Source organism: Somniosus microcephalus, chromosome 10, assembly GCF_052327205.1.
Source record: "Somniosus microcephalus isolate GS21.2 chromosome 10, FLI_Smic_1.0, whole genome shotgun sequence".
NCBI classification, from domain to species: Eukaryota; Metazoa; Chordata; class Chondrichthyes; order Squaliformes; family Somniosidae; genus Somniosus; species Somniosus microcephalus.
In genome coordinates, this window is record NC_140996.1 from 118,683,245 (window position 1) to 118,703,542 (window position 20,298).

At 45.8% G+C, this 20,298-nt stretch overlaps 1 protein-coding gene across 3 annotated transcripts in view; it reads left to right on the forward strand.

Annotated features, from left to right (window-relative positions):
- mtmr2 (myotubularin related protein 2) overlaps positions 1-20,298 on the forward strand; it is a 117,030-nt gene that overhangs the window by 22,744 nt on the left and 73,988 nt on the right. For all 3 annotated transcript variants that reach the window (XM_085998743.1, XM_085998745.1, XM_085998746.1), the window contains 2 exons: positions 5,245-5,347; positions 18,706-18,781. In XM_085998743.1, coding sequence (XP_085854869.1) covers positions 5,245-5,347; positions 18,706-18,781 — 179 coding nt within the window. The remainder of the gene's footprint in view (positions 1-5,244; positions 5,348-18,705; positions 18,782-20,298) is intronic.

The window sequence follows — 20,298 nt, forward strand, 5'->3', positions numbered from 1 at the left end:
TAACTGTGGTAAACCACTGTTTGTATTCCACTGTGTACATGCCTGGACATGCCTCGGCTGACTCCTCCCACAAGTCCTAGTATAAAGGTGACTGCTCCCCAGCCCCCTTTGTATTCTGGACCGGTCGACCACTCGAGGCAGACCTTCATTCTTTTGTTAATAAAAGCCTTTAGTTACTCTCTTAACTCTCAGTCTTTTATGAGTAATTGATAGCGCATCAATTTTATTAACAAAATTTTTATAATGGAGAAGATCCTCACACCAGCATGCCTGGACTTAGATCATCGGGAGGCGGACTCATCCACCAAGTTTACTCACTGGCTTAAGTGTTTCGAAAAATTCCTGATCGCCTCCGCAGCAATCAAATCGGACGAGGACAAACTGGATGTCCTGACCTCCAAAGTGAACCACCGAGTGTACTCGGTCATCCAAGACGCGACCTCGTACGCGGACGCTATCAAGCTCCTCAAGGACCAGTACACGCGCCCAGTGAACGAAGTGTACGCCAGGCACCTTCTGGGGAGTCGTAAACAACAACCTGGGGAATCGACCGTGGAATACCTTCAGGCACTGTCTGTGCTTGGCCGGGCCTGTGGTTGTAAGGATGTAAAGGCCGCCGTGTACACAGAGGAACTTATCCGGGACGCTTTTGTAGCGGGCCACAGATCCAATTACACCCGACAGCGACTGTTGGAGCAGAGTGACCTCGACCTCAACAAGGCCTCTGAACTCGCACTATCATTGGATGCAGCCTACCGGGGCATGGATGCCTACTCCTCTGCACCGTGGACGCCGCGGGGAATGACAGCCTGGGACACGGTAGGACCGCCTCATAGCGCCGTGCCACCCCAGCCACACCCCAGCAACGGCCCAACTACCGCAGCAGTGCCCCAAGGCCAGACAGCAGTGCCCCAAGGCCAGAAATGCTACTTCTGTGGCCAGGCAAAACACCCCAGAGCGCGCTGCCCGGCGAAAAACGTGATCTGCTCGGGCTGCGGGAAGAAGGGACACTACGCTAGCGTCTGCAGGTCCAAAGCCACCCCGAACCCCAGCAGCGCCGCGTGTGGGCCATGCGGGCCGCCATCTTGGGCCTCCCCGGCCATGTGCGAACCACCGGCACAGCAGCCATTTTGGACGCCTCCAGCCACATGGGGATCATGGATGCCGCCATCTTGGACGACGGCCGGAACGCAGCAGGCCCCCAACACCGCCTCATCTGATACACGCAGCGACACACCGACCCCTACGCTGGCATCCGTTACACTGGACCAAGCGAGACCGCACCAGCTGGCCAGTTCCACAATGGACATTAAGGTAAATGGCCACGATACAATCTGCCTTTTTGACTCTGGGAGCACGGAGAGCTTCATCCACCCCGACATGGTGCGGCGTTGCTCTCTCCCAGTCCTGCCTGCGCACCAGCGGATTTCTATGGCCTCCGAGTCCCAGTCGGCGGACATCGGCGGCTACTGCGTAGTGACACTCGTAGTAGACGGGACCGTGTACGATCATTTTAAACTTCTGGTCCTGCCCGACCTCTGCACTGCCGTCCTGCTGGGGTTAGATTTTCAGTGCCACCTTAAAAGTGTTACGATGGCGTACGGTGGACCCCTACCCCCACTCACAGTCCGCAGCCAGCAGCTCCCAAATTGCCCGCCGCGCACCAGGTGCAACCTCTCCACACTCAGAGTCACCCCCCCCCACTGTTTGCTAACCTCACCCCCGACTGTAAGCCCATCGCCACAAAGAGCAGGCGATACAGTGCCGGGGACAGGGTTTTCATTAAAACCGAAGTGGAGCGGCTCCTGAAGGAAGGGATTATTGAGGGCAGCACCAGCCCCTGGTGAGCCCAGGTTGTGGTCGTTAAGACCGGCGGGAAGCAGCGCCTGGTCATCGACTACAGCCAGACAATAAATCGCTACACCCTGCTGGACGCCTACCCACTCCCCCGCATAGCTGATATGGTCAACCAGATCGCGCAGTACCGCGTCTTCTCGACCATTGACCTGAAATCAGCGTACCACCAGCTCCCTATCCGCCCTGAGGACCGCCAGTATACTGCCTTTGAGGCAAACGGCCGCCTCTATCACTTCCTTAGGGTTCCCTTTGGCGTCACCAACGGGGTCTCCGTCTTCCAAAGGGAGATGGACCGGATGGTAGATCAAAATGCGTTGCAGGCCACTTTCCCATATCTGGACAATGTGACCATCTGCGGCCGTGACTTGCAGGACCATGACGCAAACCTCGAAAAATTCCTCCGCACCGCCCAACTCCTGAACCTGACATATAACAAGGAGAAGTGCATATTCCGCACAAACCGCCTCGCCACCCTTGGCCGTGTTGTGGAACACGGAGTCATCGGCCCCGACCCCGACCGGATGCGTCCCCTTATGGAACTCCCACTGCCCCACTGCCTCAAGGCCCTGAAGAGGTGCCTAGGGTTTTTCTCCTATTATGCCCAGTGGGTCCCCTACTATGCGGACAAGGCCCATCCGCTGATCAAGTCCACCTCTTTTCCCTTGACGGCAGAGGCCCGCTTAGCCTTCCACCGTATCAAGGAAGACATTGCCAAAGCCACCATGCACGCAGTGGACGAATCCATCCCCTTCCAGGTGGAAAGCGACGCGTCCGACTTTGCCCTGGCCGCTACCCTAAATCAGGCGGGGAGACCCGTGGCCTTTTCACGAACCCTCCAAGGCCTGGAGACCAGACACTCCGCTGTTGAGAAGGAGGCCCAGGCGATTGTGGAGGCTGTGCGTCATTGGAGGCACTACCTGGCCGGAAAACGATTTACCCTGCTCACTGACCAACGTTCAGTTGCTTTCATGTTTAACAACAAGCAGAGGGGCAAAATCAAAAATGACAAGATCTTGAGGTGGAGAATCGAACTTTCCACCTACAATTACGAGATCTTGTACCGGCCCGGGAAGCTCAATGAACCCCCGGATGCGCTATCGCGTGGCACCTGCGCCAGCGCGCAGATCGATAGACTGCGGGCCCTCCACAATGACCTCTGCCACCCGGGGGTCACCAGGTTCTTCCACTTCATCAAGGCCCGCAACCTGCCTTACTCTATTGAGGAGGTCAGGACCATGACCAGGAACTGCCAAGTCTGCGCTGAGTGCAAACCGCACTTTTATAGACCAGACAGGGCCCACCTGATAAAAGCCTCTCACCCCTTCGAGCGCCTGAGCGTTGATTTTAAAGGGCCTCTCCCCTCCTCCGACCGCAATGTGTACTTCCTCAATATTATTGATGAGTACTCCCGTTTCCCGTTCGCCATCCCCTGCCCGGACATGACCAGTGCCACGGTCATTAAATGTCTGAACGACCTCTTCACCCTGTTCGGTTTCCCCAGCTATATCCATAGCGACCGGGGCTCATCGTTTATGAGTGACGAACTCCGTCAGTACCTGCTAACTAGGTATTGCCACAAGCAGGACCACCAGTTACAACCCCCGGGGGAACGGACAGGTGGAAAGAGAAAATGCGACAGTTTGGAAGGCCGCCCTGCTAGCCTTAAAGTCTAGGGGCCTTCCAACCTCCCGCTGGCAGGATGTGCTCCCCGATGCGCTCCACTCTATTCGATCACTGCTCTGCACTGCCACTAACTCCACCCCTCATGAGAAAATGTTTGTCTTCCCAAGGAAGTCCACATCGGGGACATCGCTACCGCCATGGCTGACGTCCCCAGGGCCGGTCCTACTGAGAAGGCACGTGAGGACCCATAAAACGGACCCCCTGGTCGAGAGGGTCGACCTCCTCCACGCCAACCCCCAGTATGCTTACATTGCATACCCGGACGGGCGGGAGGACACAGTCTCCATAAGAGACCTTGCACCCTCGGGGGCCGCAGTAACCCACTACTCACTACCACCACCCCCCCCCCCCCACGATCCGATATCCAGCCCCAGCAGACGGCAGGCCTGGGCCCAGCGACCCGCTCGACACCTACGAGGACGACACGCCTGTGCCACAGCCTACGCGGGACTCGACGGCGGAAGCTCCACTACCCCTGCCGTCGCCACGCCGATCACAGCGGCAGACAAGACCTCCGGAGAGACTCCAATACACTAACTTTTAATACACTTCACCCCGCCGGACTCAATTTTAAACAAGGGGTGAATGTGATAAACCACTGTTTGTATTCCACTGTGTACATGCCTGGACATGCCTCGGCTGACTCCTCCCACAAGTCCTAGTATAAAGGTGACTGCTCCCCAGCCCCCTTTGTATTCTGGACCGGTCGACCACTCGAGGCAGACCTTCATTCTTTTGCTAATAAAAGCCTTTAGTTACTCTCTTAACTCTCAGTCTTTTATGAGTAATTGATAGCGCATCAGTAACTTGTCATGCCAATAAAGCGAATTGAATTGAATTGGAGTGCATGTCCACAGATCCCTGAAGGTAGCAGGCCAGGTAGAAGGCATACGGAATGCTTGCCTTTATTAGCCGTGGCATAGAATACAAGAGCAGGGGGGTTTATGCTTCAACTGTATAAAACACTAGTTAGGCCTCAGCTAGAGTACTGCATGTTACAGGAAAGATGTGATTGCACTAGAGAGGGTACAGAGGAGATTTACAAGGATGTTGCTGGGAGTAGGGAATCTTAGCTATGAGGAAAGATAGGCTGGGTCTGTTTTCCTTGGAACAGAGGAAGCTGAGGGGAGACCTTATTGAGGTGTATAAAATTATGAGGAGCATAGATAAAGTGATAGAAAGTACCTATTTCCCTTAGCAGAGGGGTCAAAAACCAGGGGGCACAGATTTAAAATAATTGGTGGAAGGTTTAGAGGTGATTTGAGGGGAAATTTCTTCACCCAGAGGTTGTGGGGGTCTGGAACTCACTGCTTGAAAGGGTGGTAGAGGCAGGAACCCTAACCACATTTAAAAAGTACTTGGATGTGCACTTGGGGTGCTGTAACCTGCAGGGCTACGGACCAAGAGCTGGGAAGTGGGATGGCTCTTTGTTGGCCGGCGCGGACATGATGGGCCGAAATGGCCTCCTTCCATGCTGTAACTTTCTATGATTCAGCATGCATGTAGTTCTGAGTCAATTGATCACTGGTGAGTCTGTATTAAATTCTGTTGTGTAGCATACTGCAGCTGCTGTATATGTCATTGAATGAAGGTCAGTTCTAAAATAGGGTTTATTTTACACAAGTACGTGAAATTGATACTATATGAATTAGACACCTTCATGTAGATATGCACTTTAACTTCCTTTGCCCTTTCTTTCCATAGTACCTCCTCATCTGTATCTGAGCGATCTGTGTACAACAAGACTACTGCAGTTATGTCCTCTGATTCTATTTCTTCAACAGATAACTTTTCTACAGATTTCAGGGTAGGTAACCATGCCTTAAGATGTATTTCTTTGTAATTGTGATTGATAAATTCATGTAAATGCCAGCAAACTCGTTCTAAATGCTAGATGAACTATTATTTTTTGCAGCAGTTAGGTGATCATAGTCCATTAAGAGCATTTAATAAAGAACCACTGAATTTTATTTATTACTGTTCAGTACTGTCTGCATGATGAGTATTGAGATGTCATGACTGTCTCACCTAAGCGTTGTACTGGACTAGTGCCAGACCATAGTACCTTTAAATTGCTTGCTATTATTTTTCTAGATTCTGAGTGGTTTAGTTGTAACTGATTGCCCTCTTTTAATGCTTTTGCTGGTGAAATATGTATGCCAAATCCTTTTGTTCAAAGAATATTAACTTCTGGTTAATAAATATGCAAGCCATGCTGCAGTATTAAATGAGATCTGCACTGGTTGATTATGCTCAGTGGTATAATATTCAGCATACAATTTCCATGTATTGGCTTGAGGATCTAAAAAGCAAATATATCTCTATCTTGGATGCATGTTAAAACTTTGAGTGGTACATTTTTTTTGGACAGAATGTTTTTACCATCTATCTGCACTTGTACATGTCCATTTAAAAAAAATAATACTGCTGCTGGAGGGTTTATATTGTGAGTTGTCCCTATGGATGTATTTGTGTTTCTTTGTGTCTTTTGGGGTGTGGCTTTTTTGTTAGTGAAATGATTAGGTAATGAAGGAAGATTCTAACCAAAATGGCATTTATACAGCTAATTTGATTAAAGTAATTGGGGAATAGAACACGTCTCCGGTGTTTGCATTAAGCAGTCATATTGCTAACACTGACATCCCTCATCTTGGTAAGCTTGGCGACAATTATTTTAAACCTTGAAATAAACATGATGGCCTTTAATTTCTGGGACCAGTATTCGAAGTCAGGCCAGACTAATGGGGTGAAAAATAAAAATTCTGTTGTCTTTAAGGGTCCAAGCTGAAATGTCATATCAGAATGTTTCTTCTCTAGTTGGAGATGAACCATATTTATTTGGAATGTGTAAAGCACTGCCCTGGATTCTGCTATGAGCGGCGAAGGAACTGCTTTCGCCGTTCACCTTGTGTACAGCTGCCCAGAGACTTTTTGTGGGCTTGTCGACAGAGACTTTCTGTCATCAGGTGTCTGATCTAATACACCGCCCTCTACAGGTGTTCTGTGGTAAAGCAGCAGGGAGGCTCTTCAACCAATCAGATTGAAAAATCCTCACAGCCATGTAGACTGCAAAGCAGGAAGTAAAAAACAGTAAATGTAAATTACATTTAAATCATTGTACAGGAAGTGAAATAAAGATTGGGACATACACATGGGATTAAGGGAGAGGGATAAAAGAGAAAAACTATTCCAAAAAAATTAATTTTTATTTTTTGTTTAAAATCTGCAACATTAATTTTCTTCTGAGGGAATGAGATTCCACACTTATAAAATTAATTTTTCAGGGCCAGAGAGGTTGTTCAGCAGCAATTATCACTTATTACGCCATTACAAACTCAGTTACTCCTGATGTACAAACCCTAACTTTTTCATCTGTCTTTAGAGCGAGAATAGTGGGTAATTAGCCTAAGTTCACGCCATTACAGTGATCTCTGTGCAGACTCCATCAGCGAAGACTGCAACAGTGCAGCCTGTGGAGGAGCAGGGCATCACTGACAGCAACTTCTGGATTTCCGTGTTTAACTGCGCATGTGTGGATGCCAGAAGTTGCTGTCAGTTTTACCCTGCAATAACGGCGAGCGCTGACAGCGTCGCCGCTATTAGTACTGCAAAATCTGGGCTATTATTCTGCATGCAACATGCTATTGGGTTGTTTGTTACAGACTCTGGGTATATAAGTAAATGTAAACTCGAGCACCAAGTTCTTGCATCTGCAATGGCAATCTGCTGAGCCCAATCCTGTCCTTGCCAGATGTTTATTTGCTTGTATTTTCCAGCTGGTAAGGGTACTGATTAGGACTAGGAATTTTGGCTGTTTTATTTCTCTTCCCCACTCCCTCAGCCGGGGCTGCAGAGGCCAATTACAGTACCTGCATTACTACTCCTGCTGACGTCAGTTCACTTAATGCAGGCCAGGGACCACCCTCAGTATGACATTTTCATTTCCCACAGTGATCATCCTTATTAATTTTAAATTCAGCACAGTTTTATCCCATTACATCTGGTTATAGGTAGTGAAACAAAATAATTTTAGCTTGGATCATTAAAGGTTTGCTCAATGCAATATCACACCAAGTGATGCATTTAACCACTGAGCTATTCATGGTGCCAAAGTTGAAATGAAAGGACACATTTAAGTTTGGATTCTGAGAAACTTAGTTCATGGAAGTGGGCTCTTAGTCTGGGATAAAAAGAGCTTTGAAGACTCCTTAAATTTTGATGGAAAAAATAGAGTCTGGACTCCTACCATTTAATAACATCACACCTAATGGGATGTTGAAACCAGTTATTGAACAGAAACAATTGTAGCTTTGTTCTAGCAGGTAACTTTTCACAGTTGAGTTTCCTTGTACATGAGCTGTGACTAATGTTAGTACTTGTCACTGTTTAATAATTAGATCTGTTGTGGTTTTAAATTGATTAATAAGCTCCTCCACCATTCCTGGGTATGTCTTGTCCCATCGGCAGGACAGACCTACCAGAGGTGGCAGCACAGTGGTATACAGTCGGGAGGGAGTGGCGCTGGGAGTCCTCAACATTGACTCTGGACCCCATGAAGTCTCATGGCATCAGGTCAAACATGGGCAAGGAAATCTCATGCTGATTAACACCTACCACCCTCCCTCAGCTGATGAATCAGTACTCCTCCATGTTGAACACCACTTGGAAGAAACACTGAGGGTAGCAAGGGCACACAACGTACTCTGGGTGGGTCACTTCAATGTCCATCACCAAGAGTGGCTCAGTAGCACCACTACTGACCGAGTTGGCCGAGTCCTGAAGGACATAGCTGCCAGACTGGGCCTGGGCAGGTGGTTAGAGAACCAACACAAGGGGAAAAACCTACTTGACCTCATTGTCGCCAATCTACCTGTCGCAGATGCATCTGTCCATGACTGTATTGGTAAGAGTGACTACTGCACAGTCCTTGTAGACACGAAGTCCCGTCTTCACATTGAGGACACCCTCCATCGTGTTGTGTGGCACTACCTCCGTGCTAAATGGGATAGATTCAGACCAGATCTAGCAGTTCAAAACTAGGCATCCATGAGGCACTGTGGGCTATCAGCAGCAGCAGAATTGTATTCCACCATAATCTGCAACCTCATGGCCTGGCATATCCCTCACTTTACCATTACGATCAAGCCAGTGGACCAAACCTGGTTCAATGAGGAGTGTAGAAGAGCATGCCAGGAGCAGCACCAGGTGTATATAAAAATGAGGTGCCAACCTGGTGAAGCTACAACACAGGACTAAATACATACTAAACAGTATGCTATAGACAGAGTTAAGCAATCCCAAACCAATGTAACAGATCAAAGCTCTGCAGTCCTGCCACATCCAGTCGCAAATGGTTTGGGGGCAATTAAGCAATGAACAGGAGGACAAGGCTCCATGAACCATCCCCATCCTCAATGATGGCGGAGCCCAGCATGTGAGTGCAAAAGATAAGGCTGAAACGTTCGCAACCATCTACAACCAGAAGTGCTGAGTGGATGATCCATCTCAGCCTCCTTCTGAGGTCCCCACCATCACAGAAGCCAGTCTTCAGCCAATTCGATTCAATCTATGTGATATCAAGAAAGGGCTGAGCGCACTGGACACAGCGAAGGCTATGGGCCCCGACAACATCCCGGCTGTTGTGCAGAAGACTTGTGCTTCAGAACTAGTTGCGCCTCTAGCCAAGCCATTCCAGTACAGCTAAAACACTGGCATCTACCTGACAAAATGGAAAATTGCCCAGGTATGTCCTCTCCACAAAAAGCAGGACAAATCCAATATCAACATGAAGGTATCATTGACACTGCTATCAAGCGGCACTTACTCACCAATAACCTGCTCACCGATGCTCAGTTTGGGTTCTGCCAGGACTACTCGGCTCCTGACCTCATTACAGCTTTGGTCCAAACATGGACAAAAGAGCTGAATTTCAGAACTGAGATGAGAGTGACTGCCCTTGACATCAAGGCAGCATTTGACTGAGTGTGGCATCAAGGAGCCCTAGTAAAATTGAAATCCATGGGAATCGGGGGGGAACTCTCCACTGGCTGGAACCACACCTAACGCAAAGGAAGGTGGTTGTGGTTGTTGGAAGCCAATCATCTCAGCCCCAGGACATCGTTGCAGGAGTTCCTCAGGGCAGTGTCCTAGACTCAATCATTTTCAGCTGCTTCATCAATGACCTTCACACCAACATAAGGTCAGAAGTGGGGATGTTTGCTGATCATTGCACAGTCTACAAGGCACAAGTCAGAAGTGTGATGGAATACTCACCACGTGCCTGGATAAGTGCAGCTCCAACAACACTCAAGAGGCTCGACACCGTCCAGGACAAAGCAGCTTGCTTGATTGGCACCCCAATCACCACCTTAAACATTCACTCCCTCCACCACCGGCTCACTGGCTGCAGTGTGTACCATCTATAAGATGCACTGCAGCAATTCGCCAAGGCTTCTTCGACAGCACCTCCCAAACCTGCGACCTCTCCCGCCTAGAAGGATAAGGGCAGCAGGAGCATGGGAACACCATCACCTCCAAGTTCCCCTCCAAGTCACACACCATCCTGACTTGGAAATATATCGCCATTCCTTCATCGTCGCTGGGTCAAAATTCTGGAACTCCCTCCCTAACAGCTCTGTGGGAGTAGCTTCATCTCATGGACTGCAGCGGTTCAAGAAGGCGGCCCACCACCACCTTCTCCAGGTAAAGTAGGGATGGGCAATAAATGCTGGCCTTGCCAGCGACACTCACATCCCAAGAACAAACAAATAAATATATATTTTTTTAAAAAGGCCCTAAATCCAAGATATCCTATATAGAGTCTATAGATTATGGCCGCAATGCCCGACAATACAGATATTGTTCAAACTAGCTGTTGGGGAGCAATATGGGATAAAAACTACATACAATAATGGGGCGAAATCTACATGGCTCACTTGGCAAGTCTCATGATTGAGTCACAAATATATAGATATATTTTAAATCCTTTGCATATAATGCTTGTACGTAGGAGAAGAAAGCTGAAATTTCACATACTATTCCAACACAGGACTAGAATTGTGGATGGCATGCTATTATACCAAGCCATGTAATACCAACACATTCCATACCTGCAGGACCAAACATATGCTTAACGCTAATTATGCTCCATTGCCAAAATGGTTAGGAGCACACATTAAAATAAAAACAAGGACAAAGCATAATAGATGGCACTTATTGTGCAAAATCCTAGTGCCTTTAAGTTCAGAAATATTGTAACTTTATTGACTTATTAATTTTCAGTTGTGAGTAGTGTCGAGCCTTTTTAGGATGTGGAGTCTACTTTAATCCTATAATGTATATAAGTTTTCTAGTTTAATGTGCCGCATCAGTAGTTGTAAATTTATATATTTTATATATAAACCAACCTTTATGCAGCCAAATATCTCGTGTGTACTGTTTTTACAAAATTCAAGGATCTGTTTGTCTTTTGGAAGTGAATGTTTCATTTTACCATTGACTATGAATGGACAGAAACTGCATACCAATTAATTTTATTGGCCAGTGTTTTGGTTTCTGATTTGCACATGCTAAGTCACTTGGCATTGTCTTTGTCCATCAGTACATCAAGGAAAGTAGGATTAATTCACCAGACTCGAGTTCCCAGCGAGTAGGCGAATGGGTACTGCAGTGTTTTAGCCTTGTCTCTGATCCACACTTTCTGCTGGGGAATACATCAGTGTTTTATTTAGTTCCCTTACAGTCAGAAAGGGAGAAAAAATATTACTCATCTGTCTGATTTGAATTTAAACACTTTGAGAGGTTGATTGTGATTCTGATCATTTCTTATAGAATGTTCTAAATCAGCACTGTTGCATACTGCTGTGTATTACTCATGCTTTGATTACTTTTTCAAAGTCCTAAATGTTACTCTCTCCAGTTGTGGTAGAGTCTGGTAAACCCATTGTTAAAGCATTAGTTCACTGCAAACTAAGTGAGATTAACATTATGAATAAGTGAATGTCTTCTGTTTGTTCTGTGCTACTTTTAAGTATTCAGTTGGTACATTGTTGGAGCAGTGTAGTGGGAGCTTTATGTATCTGTCGTCAACCTGTGCTAATGCTTGCTACATTTTGATCATGGCATGTTTTTGACCTATTTTCCTTGTAAGTGGGGTCATTTAATATGCCTCTGTTTTATCACATGTTGTTGCTGTGCTCCCACCTTTCCTCTATCTCGACTAAAAATCTGGCTTGCTTTTAGTAATATACCAAGAAGAAAATCTGGCAATAATTTGGTTTGTGAAATGAGCATTTTCCCTTTGATTCAGTTGAGCTGTCGTAATGCCAATAACTAATGCAAGCCAAACTTAATATTCAGTGGGCTCTTCGACAAGGGGTTATACAAAAAGGGTTTGAACCAGAATACAATAAAAATTGTTACAGTTTGAGAATCTTTAATAAAAAAAAATTAAAACAATTATTGGAATGTGGCGCAATGGTTGACGAAAGGTTAACTGTCATTAGGCCTAACATTTGGCTTGGTTCGTTTTACTGTACCTTCTTCATCATAGAAGGGGGGAAAGAGGTTATAACTGAGTTTGAGGTTGGAAAGCTGTGATTAGTAAAGTTTCAAAGGGATCACTCTTGATAATAAAGGGATTATAAGCATAAAGCCTGAATTTGTTGCTGATACTAAAACTGTTGAAAGACAACAAATGCTGAGGAATTCAATACTGAAATTGATTTAATAGAGCCTTACTACTTAGAGAGGAAAAGAGCAGCCAGTATTGACAGCTGTAAAGTACTAATAGATATTTGTGCTAAAATAATAAGTATGATTACATAGTGAGATCTAATCTAGCTGGAAGATAACCTGGATGCAACTAGTCATCGAAATGCTGAATGTGAGACCGCAATTGGAAAGACAAACCAAAATCAAAGAAATAATGAATACTCGTGCATTCTAAAATGCATTAATAAGATCCACATAAAATGTATTTTCAGTCGCTCTCCAAAAATAAAGGCCCAAAGAGGTAATGGAGTATCCTGGCCTTTAATCTCTGAGCTATGAAGTGATGGATAGAAAACCGGATTGTGTAAATCTTGTGCATTTTTTTTATTCGTTCATGGGATGTGGGTGTTGCTGCGCCAGCATTTATTGCCCATCCCTACTTGACCGTGGGAAGGTTGTGGTGAGCCGCCGCCTTGAACCGCCGAAGTCTGTGTGGTGAAGGTACTCCCACAGTGCTGTTGGGTAGGGAGTTCCAGGATTTTGACCCAGCGACGATATATTTCCAAGTCAAGATGGTGTGTGACTTGGAGGGGAACTTGGAAGTGGTGGTGTTCCCACGCGCTTTTTGCCCTTTTCCTTCTAGGTGGTAGAGGTCGTGGGTTTGGGAGGTGCTGTCGAAGAAGCCTTGGTGAGTTGCTGCAGTGCATCTTGTAGATGGTGCACACTGCAGCCACGGTACGCCGGTGGTGGAGGGAGTGAATGTTTAAGGTGGTGGATGGGGTACCAATCAAGCGGGCTGCTTTGTCCTGGATGGTGTCGAGCTTCTTGAGTGTTGCTGGAGCTGTACTCATCTAGGCAAGTGGAGAGTATTCCATCACACTCCTGACTTGTGCCTTGTACTGTAGATGCTGGGAATGCTTTGGGGAGTCGGGAGGTGAGTCATAGTGCATCACACAGTAAATGTGCCATGCTGATGGATTAACTTGCTTATATAATCCATATTGATTCATTGAAGTTATGTGAGGGAAAAATCCTATTTTTAAAAATAGCAGCCAATTCAATTTGAGTTAATCAAATTGTTTAATTTTTTTTTTCAAACCACGAGATAGTGATTATAGCATGATAAATCTGACTTGGGGGAACAATACAAGAACATAACCAAACTCTAGTATTACACTCCAGTGGTATGAGGGCCAAGCTTAGTAATAGACATGCAAATCTGTCAAAGATAAATATATCACTTTCAAAAACATTATGCAGAACAAGTACTTACCCAAGAGCAACAACAGCAAAGTAAATAAAAATGCTCCAAAATGGATGAACAGGAAAATTAGAGAGACTGGAGTTATTTTTACAAAGCTAGTAAGGAGCAGATGACATGTACAAGAAGAAGGCTCACTACCACCTTCTCGGGAATACTAGTGATGGGCAAACCACTGACGTCCGAGAATGAATAATATAAAAAAAAATAATGCAACGATTGAACTATAACCAAGGTACTTAAAGGGAATTACAGATTAATTTTTGTATTCGGGGAAGAAGATATATAATTCACTGTGTTTACTGTTTGTTAATCTGTCATGTAAATAAAACCACTTGTTGATTCAAAGCTTGTGTCTCAATTTGATTAGACTTTATATCCAGTCTGTCATAGAGAGGAAAATTCACACAATGACATGTAATTGCCAATGTACAGAGTAAGGAATCTATATTACTATTTCTGGGTCTTAGCATTGTTTACCTAGATATTGGGCAGAAAAGGCGTAGATTGTAGGAATGGTGAGCTCTTCTTGCAGGATTTGATGGTGACGTTGTACCCAAGAAAATATTCGGCATACAAGCCCAAAAGCACACAATGGGAGGTAACTTTCCAAATTGTGGGGGGGGGTGGTGGAGGAGGGAGAGAGTTATATAAAATAATTACCTGGATTTCCAAAAGGTCTTTGATTAATTAAAGTACTATATACTGTATGTCCCACCCAGTCTTGGTTGAGCTGCAGTTACCTCCAGTTAAATGTCGGTAAGGCCATTGTCTCCGGATTCTGCCACAAACTCCATACCCTTACCACCAATTCTGCATTCCTCCCTCCCAGCCACTGTTTCAGGCTGAACCAGACTGTTTGCAACCTCTATGTCCTATTCGACCCTGAGCTGAGTTTTGGGCCCCATATCCTTCTTAGGCAGTCCCTTGGAACCGAGGATGACTTGCTTCCACGCTAAAAATGAGTTCTCAGGTGACTGATGAGTCCAATGTGGGACCTACAGTCTCTGTCACAGGTGGGGCAGACGGTGGTTGAAGGGACGGGTGGGTGGGGTGCTTGGGTTGACGTGCGCTCCTTCTGCTGTTTGTGCTTGGTTTTTGCTTGCTCCCGGCGAAGAGACTCGAGGTGTTCGGTGCCTTCCCGGATGCTTCTCCTCCACTTTGTGCGGTCTTGGGCCAGGGATTCCCAGGTGTCGGTGGGGATGTTGCACTTTTTCAAGGAGGCTTTGAGGGTGTCCTCGAAGCATTTCCTCTGCCCACCTGGGGTTCCCTTGCCGCGTCGGAGCTCCAAGTAGAGCGCTTGTTTTGGGAGTCTCGTATCGGGCATGTGGACGATGTGGCCTGTCCATCGGAGCTGATCGAGCGTGGTCAAAGCTTCGATGCTGGGGATGTTGGCCTGAGCGAGAACACTGACGTTGGTGTGCCTATCCCGCTGATGGATTAGCAGGATCTTGTGGAGGCAGCGTTGGTGGTACCTCTCCAGTGCTTTGAGGTGCCTGCTGTACATGGTCCATGTCTCTGAAGCATACAGCAGGGTGGGTATCACTGCTGCTCTGTAGACCATGAGCTTAGTGCCGGGTCTGAGGTCCTGGTCTTCAAACACTCTCTTCCTCAGTCGACCGAAGGCCGCACTGGCACACTGAAGGTGGTGTTGGACTTCGTCATCGACATCTGCCCTTGTTGACAGTAGGCTCCCGAGGTATGGAAAGTGGTCCATGTTGGCCAAGGCCTCGTCGTGGATTTTGATAATCGGGGAGCAGTACTGTGTGGCGGGGGCAGGTTGGTAGAGGACCTTTGTCTTACGTATGTTTAGTGTAAGGCCCATGCTCTCGTATGCTTCGGTGAAGGTGTTGACGATGGTTTGGAGTTCGACCTCGGAGTGTGCGCAGACACAAGCGTCGTCTGCATACTGTAATTCGATGACAGAGGATGGGACGACCTAGGATCTGGACTGGAGGCGACGGAGGTTGAACAGTTTCCCATTTGTTCTGTAGATTAGCTACACTCCAGCGGGGAGCTTACGGAGGGTGAGATGGAGCATTGCAGCCAGGAAGATCGAGCAGAGCGTTGGTGCGATGACACAGCCTTGCTTGACCCCGGTCTGTACGTGAATTGGGTCTGTGGTGGATCTGTTGATCTGGATCACGGCTTGCATGTTGTCATGAAGCAGGCGGAGGATGGTGACAAACTTTTGAGAGCAGCCAAATTTGAGGAGACACTCCATAATCCCTCACGGTTGACGGTCAAAGAAGGCCATGTACAGCGGTTGGTGCTGTTCCCTGCATTTCTCTTGTAGTTGATGCGCGGTGAAGATCATATCCATTGTGCCCCTTAGTGGGCACAAACTCCGTACCCTTACCACGAATACTGCCTTCCTCCCTCCCAGCCACTATCAGGCTGAGCCAGACTGTTTGCAACCTCTGTACGATAGCAAAATACTGCAGATGCTGGAAATCCAAAATAACAACAGAAAATGCTGGAAAAACTCAGCAGGTCAGGCAACATCCATGGATTGCAACCTGTCCTATTTGACCCTGAGCTGAGTTTTTGACCCCATATCCTATCCATTATAGGAACAGTTAAGAACAGGAGTAAGGCATTCAGCCTCTTGTGCCTGTTCCACCATTTCAGTTATATAATTGCTGATCTGTACCTCAACTGCATTATTCTGCCTTTGCTCCATATCCCTTGATAGGCTTACGTAACTCAAAGCTATCGATCTCTGTTTTAAAATTTTAAATTGACCCACCATCCAAAGCCTTTTGGGGGAGAGAATTCCAGATTTCCACTATTTAAGATTATGCCCTTTGTTCTGGAATCCTCCATCAGAGGAAATAGTTTATCTGCATCTACCCTATCAAATCCTTTTGTTATTTTAAACACCTTGAATAGATCACTCCTCAACCTTCTAAACTCAAAGGAATGCAAACAGAGTAATTTAATCCTTTAAATCGTGATATCATTCTGGTGACCCTGTGTTGTACCCCCTCCTAGGCCAATATATCCTAGGGTGACCATTTAGTCCCCGGATTAGGTACTGTGTTCCCGGGCAAACAATGTCCCCGGAAAAGTCAGCGGTTCACAAAACTCGTCCCTGCAGTGTACCCCTGGGCAGTAAGTGTACCTCCGAGCTGTCAGTTTGCAGCTCTAAGGCTAAATTAAACAACAATTTGTACAATGGCCAGAGTGACTCACTCACTGCGCATGCGCGACTGGGCGGTCTTTCTGTGCGTGTGCTGGTTCTTGTTTAAGTTTCTTGCTGGGCTCGTGCTGCTGGAATTGTCAGCGCCGGAAGAGCCTGGAAGCACGGCAACTGGAGTGGGTGAGGGAGAGGACTCGGTCATAGTCACCGGGGGAAGGGGGAGCGGGCTAATCCTACTCGGGGGTGGGCGGGGAAGGTCAGGTGTGACCTCAGTCACCGGGGGTTGGGGGGGGTGGTCAGGTGTATGAATGCGCTTCAATAGCGTGATGTCACATCCACGGTAATTATATGCACATTTGTTTTGCATTTGCAGTGTATATTGTGCAACTGTTTAAAATATAGGTTGCTGAAAAATTCTGCCTCGCTACGCTGCAAAACCTACGTTTTCCATCCTGGCTACCTTGGTGTGCTCCCACCCTGTGTGTCCCCGGATTTGGTTTGGAAAATATGGTCACCCTGAGGTTCGGTGCCCAAAACTAATTGTAGTGTTCCAGGGGTCTGACCAAGGCTTTGTACAATTAAAGCATCACATCCTTACTTTTATATTCCATCCCCCTTGAGATAATGGGAGCAAGCGGAAGCCAAGCGCAAACAGCGGAAGGAGTACACGTCAACCCAAGCACCCCACCCACCCGCCCCTTCAACCACCGTCTGCCCTACCTGTGACAGAGACTGTAGGTCCCGCATTGGACTCATCAGTCACCTGAGAACTCATTTTTAGTGTGGAAGCAAGTCATCCTCGGTTCCGAGGGACTGCCTAAGAGAGATTCTCCTACCTCCCAACTAATTACCAACCCATATCACCTGGTTACTGTAATTCAGTACACTTTTTTTGGTAATCTCTTGTGCGGAACCTTATCTAATGCCTGCTGGAAGTCCATACAGGCAACATCCATATGCACTCATTATCCACCATGCCCTCAAAAATGTCAACTCATTAGTCAGGCCCTATCCTTCACAAATCTATGCTGACAAATTGAGATCTGAAATATTGCCTACTTTCACCTCTAATATCACCCATCTCAGTTCCTCCCTCATCCCATTTGCTGCTGAAACCCTTAGCCATGCCTTTGTCACATACAGACTCAACTATTGTAGTGCTCTCCTAGTCAGCGTCCAAGTAGCTGAAGTAAAAAGAGTTCCCTGTTTGATATCCTGGGCAAGTGGAAACTTTCTTGAGGATGTAGGGAACTATGGTCACCTGCAAGAGTAGCCTGAAACACAAAAGCCAAAAAATATCTAGAATAAAAAGGGCAAAAGAACGCAAAAACATAACGGTCCTAATATTAAAAAAAAGGTTGAGAATTGCTTCCAAAACCTTGCTCCTACTTAGTTCTGCTCTGCTGTTTTTCTAGTCAGTACCTGGTTAACTGAAATTCTCTGATTTAATATTATGGTTTGTTTTTCCCATTTGCAGTCTTTCCTGATTTTTTTAAAAACGGAGCCTACCATAATGGTCATTCATTGTCGTCTTCCCTTTGCTATCCTTGACCTTTGTTCATAATTGCATGTCAAAAACATAGAAACATAGAAGATAGGAGCAGGAGTAGGCCATTCGGCCCCTCAAGCCTGCTCCGCCATTCAATGAGATCATGGCTGATCATCCAAATTCAGTACCCTGTCCCTGCCTTCTCCCCATACCCCTTGATCCCTTTAGCCTTAAGACACTTAATTATTTCTTCGTAAGGATGCTATGTCCCCTCTTATCTATATTGCTACTCTACCTGCTTTGTTGTGCCTTTCCTTTCTATATCCTGGCTCTGTATCCTGGTAATCTAATACTATGCTTTAACATCACACTTTTCCTTCAATAATTGTGTTTCCAGTTCAGTAAATGTATTCTTATGCTCCTGACAATAGTATAAAAATACTTTTCATTTCGTTAAAAAAAAAAATTGTATATGTAGGTTTATAAAACTTGTGCTGACCTTAGAACAGAAAGAATATTTTGCTTCTTATCAGCTCATTAGTTTGTATGTTCTGCTTCTAGGTTTTAAGGGATGGCAATAAGCTGGCTCAAATGGAAGAACCACCGTTGCTGCCAGGAGAATCTATGAAAGATATGGGTATGTCTGAACAATCCTGATGCATGGTCCACAGTACAAATTGATTGTGTTCAAGTTTTAATACACTTCTAGAATGGAAAATTGACTTGGATTAACTACTATTAACCATTTAAAATCAATTGTGTTTTTTAGCCTGTTAATGTTTAAATTAGCCAGCAGGAAGATGATTGGTATTTTTCTTCAATGACAGTGCTCTCTTACAAGTGCTAAAGGACAAAATCACTTTAGTGTTGATTCTGTTTAGGCAAAATTTTCTTACATTGCGGAGAAGGAGTATTTAAATGATATCTTCTTGAATCTTAAATTTCAAAAAAGACTGAATAGTCGTTTACGTTTGGGAAACCATATTTCGACACCTGTGGAAGTCGCGATCATATTTGTAAAAGTTTACTAACTCTGATTCACAATATTTAAAACTGATGCACTATATGTAATAATAGTGATGCAGAGCTTTTCAGTCCTCTGTGCCTTTCACCCACATTTTTAGAAAGCACATTTATATGCTAATAAAGTTTAGAGTATTACGTGTTGTGACAGTGGATAGAGATTGATAATGTTATCAATCTCAATTTTTAATGTTAATAAATAGATGTCAACAGTAAACTGTGCTTAAATTTTTTTTAAACCAACTCTCTTACTTTGTTGATGGAAACATAACTAAGCAAAATTTAGAAACCTATGATCGCACTGGTCAAATGTTTATTCTAATGCTAACCCAAAATAACGAGGAGCGGTGGTGGGGAAGTTGTTAGAAATGATAATCCGGAACAAAATTAACAGTCACTTGGATAAGTGTGGATTAATTAAGGGAAGCCAGCACATATTTGTTAAAGGCAAATTGTGTTTAACTAACTTGATTGAATTTTTTGATGAGGTAACTGAGAGGGTTGATGAGGGCAATGTAGTTGATGTGGTATACATGGACTTCCAAAAGGCGTTTGATAAAGTGCCACATAATAGGCTTGCCAGCAAAGTTGAAACCCATGGAATAAAAGGGACAGTGGCAGCATGGATACAAAATTGGCTAAGTGACAGGAAACAGAAAGTAGTGGTGAACGGTTGTTTTTCAGACTAGAGGAAGATGTACAGTGGTGTCCCCCAGGGGTTGGTAATAGGATCACTACTTTTCTTGATATATATTAATGACTTGGACTTTGGTGTACAGGGCACTATTTCAAAACTTGCAGTTGACACAAAACTTGGAAGTATATTGAACAGTGAGGAGGATAGGGATAGACTTCACGAGGACATAGGCTGGTGGAATGGGCGAACACATGGCAGATGAAATTTAATGCAGAAAAGTGCAAAGTGATACATTTTGTTAGAAAGAATGAGGAGCGTCAATATAAACTAAAGGGTACAATTCTAAAGGGGGTGCAGGAACAGAGAGACCTGGGGGGAAAAATTCAGTTGGTTTGCGCCTCCCGTTAGCGCCTTAAGAGGGCGCTAATGGGGCGCAAAGCAACTAGCGCCCGGGCGCGGCGATGTTTGTGCCCGGGCGTGGCGATGTTTGCGTC